The sequence below is a fragment of the Myotis davidii genome, unplaced genomic scaffold, assembly GCF_000327345.1.
Source record: "Myotis davidii unplaced genomic scaffold, ASM32734v1 scaffold362, whole genome shotgun sequence".
NCBI lineage: Eukaryota > Metazoa > Chordata > Mammalia > Chiroptera > Vespertilionidae > Myotis > Myotis davidii.
Genome location: NW_006297152.1, coordinates 2,843,944 through 2,847,131, shown reverse-complemented (window position 1 = coordinate 2,847,131; position 3,188 = coordinate 2,843,944). Strand labels below are relative to the sequence as shown.

Sequence of the window (3,188 nt, the reverse complement as noted above, 5' to 3'; positions counted from 1 at the left end):
CCTGGCAGTTAAGAGGTTTTATTCCCTCCCTAACTTCAGGGGAAAATCCCTACCTGGGGAAACAACCTTTCTCAGAGAGGTGACCTTGGTTAAAACACATAGTGCCAAGAAGGTGACCAAACATATTAAGAACAGTATGCCATATATGCCAGGTCCCTTGAAACAGCAAGGATGGACCAGCTTCCGGCACAGGAGGCAGCTGATCGATGCTTCTCTCTCAGCAATATTTCTAACTCTCTATCCTTCTCCCTTCCTCTCTATAAAAATTTTTTTTAAAAAGCCTGGCATATGTGTTTAATGTTTGAATAATCTATCTAACTGGGCTAAATGGACTAAATGTTTATGTGCAATTGTCAGAAATACTGTAAACAATTGGTGATGACTCAGCCTTTAAGTGGTAGGTTGGTTTGTTAGTTAATTAGAAAACTAGCTACTTATATGTTTGCTATTACCTAGAGATGATATCATAGCTTAGAGATTATTTGGAGGCATCAGGTAGCTTTTTAATTTGTCTATCTTTGAGCTACTTCTTAGCGCTGATCAACATTTTAGCATTGTAGACAAAGATGTAGGATTGTTTCTAATATTGTCCTATTGTGTGAAGGAACAACATTTATCATTTATACATAAGGCTGTGATTTGGGGTATTAGGAACAGCTCTATAGATATTGTTTAAAGTTGTAAAAATGATGAGAGTAGAACCAACATCATCAATGTTTCCTAATTTACAATATTCAGAGTTGGTTGTCTCAGCCCCTACATTGAATACTTTAAAATCTATTGGATTCTTAAAAATGAATTTTTCCATTCTTTTCAGAAAAATAATCACCCTATAAATTCAATTATAAGATGTGAGTTCTTTTCAAATATTTAATTTTTGAAATAAAAATGTTTTCAAAATTGGGGATATAGTGTAACTAATTTGGTAGCTTTTTTCTATCCTGGTAGTATCAAAAATAATGCCACATCTTAAAATCAATGGAGTCTTAGATTCAATGAATACTTTAGTAAGGGGTTCATGAAGACATTGGAATTAATAAGCTTTTAACAAAGATAATTAAAGTGATTTTTAGGGGATTTAGATTAATTGGAATACAGAAGATTTACAGGAATAATTAAAGTATGAAGATTTCATATGGCTTACCAGGAAGTACTTAATATCATTGTAACCTTCTCGCCCATGTTCTTTTTTTCCCTAGATGCTCCCAAAGTTACAATGCCTAAGAAGACCCCAGGATACTACCTGCAGCCTGGCCGAATTCCCTGCTCTGTTGAAAGTCTTTTGCCCTTTACCTTGAGCTTTGTCAGAAATGGACTCAAACTCGGAGTAGACCAGTATTTAAAGTGGGTACATGTTTCTATTAATAATTGATAGCATTAAACATCTAAATAGAAATAATACTTATTTGTAGAAGATACTTATTTTAATGTGTTTTTTAATTGGAAATTCTCATGTATTTGCTCTATGGTCTTGGAATATAGCAGTGATCAAGACAGACACAGCTCTGTGCCCTTGTGGAGCTTGTATGTGATGGAGGAAGACCGAAAAGAGATGCTAAATATAATATGTTAATATATAAATGCTAGAATACATTCAAGAGTTGACTTAGGCTCTAGAGAACCTGAGTTTTATACAATTTGAAGGTCCCTTGTTAAATCAAACAATTAAAAGTTATGAATACAAAGTTAGGTACCGAACCTTGGAGGGGTCTTTGCTAATGAGAGGCCCTGTTATTGGCTTACGAGTAAGCAGGTCTCTGAATCTGATGGAAAGTTTTAGGATCAGTGAATGTGATCAGTGTTAAGGCACAATGTAGAGCAGGTTAATTGGGATGAGTAAGGTGAATAGTTCAGGTGCTTGTGGTTTTGGCCAACCTAATCCTCACCCAAGGATATTTTTCTATTGAATTTTAGAGAGAGTGGAAGGGAGAGGGAGAAAGAGACAGAGAGAGAGAGAGAGAGAGAGAGAGAGAGAGAGAGAGAGAGAGAGAGAGAGAGAGAATCTATGTGAGAAAGACCTATCGATTGGTTGCCTCCTGCGGGTGCCCCTGACTAGGGCCAGAGATCGAGCCTGCAACTGAGGTACTTGCCCTTGACCAGAATCAACTTAGGACCTTTCAGTCCACAGGCCGACGCTCTATCCACTGAGCCAAACTGGCTAGGGCTACCAAGTTATGATTTAAAAATTCAGGATAAGGGGCATTTGTGCAAAGAACATAGGTGCAGAGGTGTACACAGATATCCGGGAAGAGTGTGCGCACACCAGGACCAGCAAGTGCGCATGCCCGAAGGCTGGAGTGAGCAGGGCATGTGTGGAAGAAAGGCAGGAAGGAAGCCAGTGTGGCCGGAGCCCCGTGAGCCTGGGGGGGAAAGGCAGAAGATGAGGTCAAGGAAAAGTGGTGTGTGCTGGGGGTGGGGTGACAGGTGGAGCACTAACCTGTGAGGCCACTGCATACAGGGGTAGGCAAACGTATTTTCACAGTTAAGAGTACATGAAACAGTTTATTTTTGTATTATTATTTAATAATTATGGCATTATTTTCCACAAGAACCACTGGAAACCTACTTTTGCCCCACCCCGTAAAACAGGGGGAGTGGGCCAGAGGGCACCAACTGCCCTTGTGAAAATGGGTCACCTTTTTAGACAAATATCAGTAATCTAATAAAAATGAAGTAGGCCTTGAAAACTGGAGGGTGATTTCTGGAAAATGGTTTTTGTTTGTTGTTTTTTGTTGTTTTGGTTTATTTTTTTAAACTTAGAATGAAACCAACTACATTTTGGAAAAAAAAACCTCTAGGAATTATTTTATAAAACTCTCCTACTGTTAGTTCAATATTAATGTAAGTAACTTCCATAAGATGTTAAATACTTGAAATTCTTCGTTTATGCAGTCCCTTTATGAGGGGGTCGTTTTAAGTCAAAACTATGGCAGAAATGTTCCTTATAAATTTAGAAACTTTTCCATTACTTAAAGACTGAACTGCAGTATTTCCTGCCACTTTTTTCTCACATAGTATATCTTGATGATTTACTTAGCTGCATATTTAATAACCATAAATCAAACACAACTGACCAGGATAGCCAATGATGAAGCTACATAACTGACTGATGAAATCAAACCACTCTGCTTCATGTTGAAAGCGTAACATTTTTCAAAGACACGTGGTTCTTTATAAAACTAATTTCC

At 37.8% G+C, this 3,188-nt stretch overlaps 1 protein-coding gene across 1 annotated transcript in view; it reads left to right on the top strand.

Moving 5' to 3' along the window:
* The window catches only part of LOC102761717 (hemicentin-1), a 127,711-nt gene that overhangs the window by 55,161 nt on the left and 69,362 nt on the right, over positions 1-3,188 (top strand). The window contains exon 8 of the mRNA XM_015569926.1: positions 1,200-1,344. Within this exon, the coding sequence (XP_015425412.1) occupies positions 1,200-1,344 (145 nt within the window). The remainder of the gene's footprint in view (positions 1-1,199; positions 1,345-3,188) is intronic.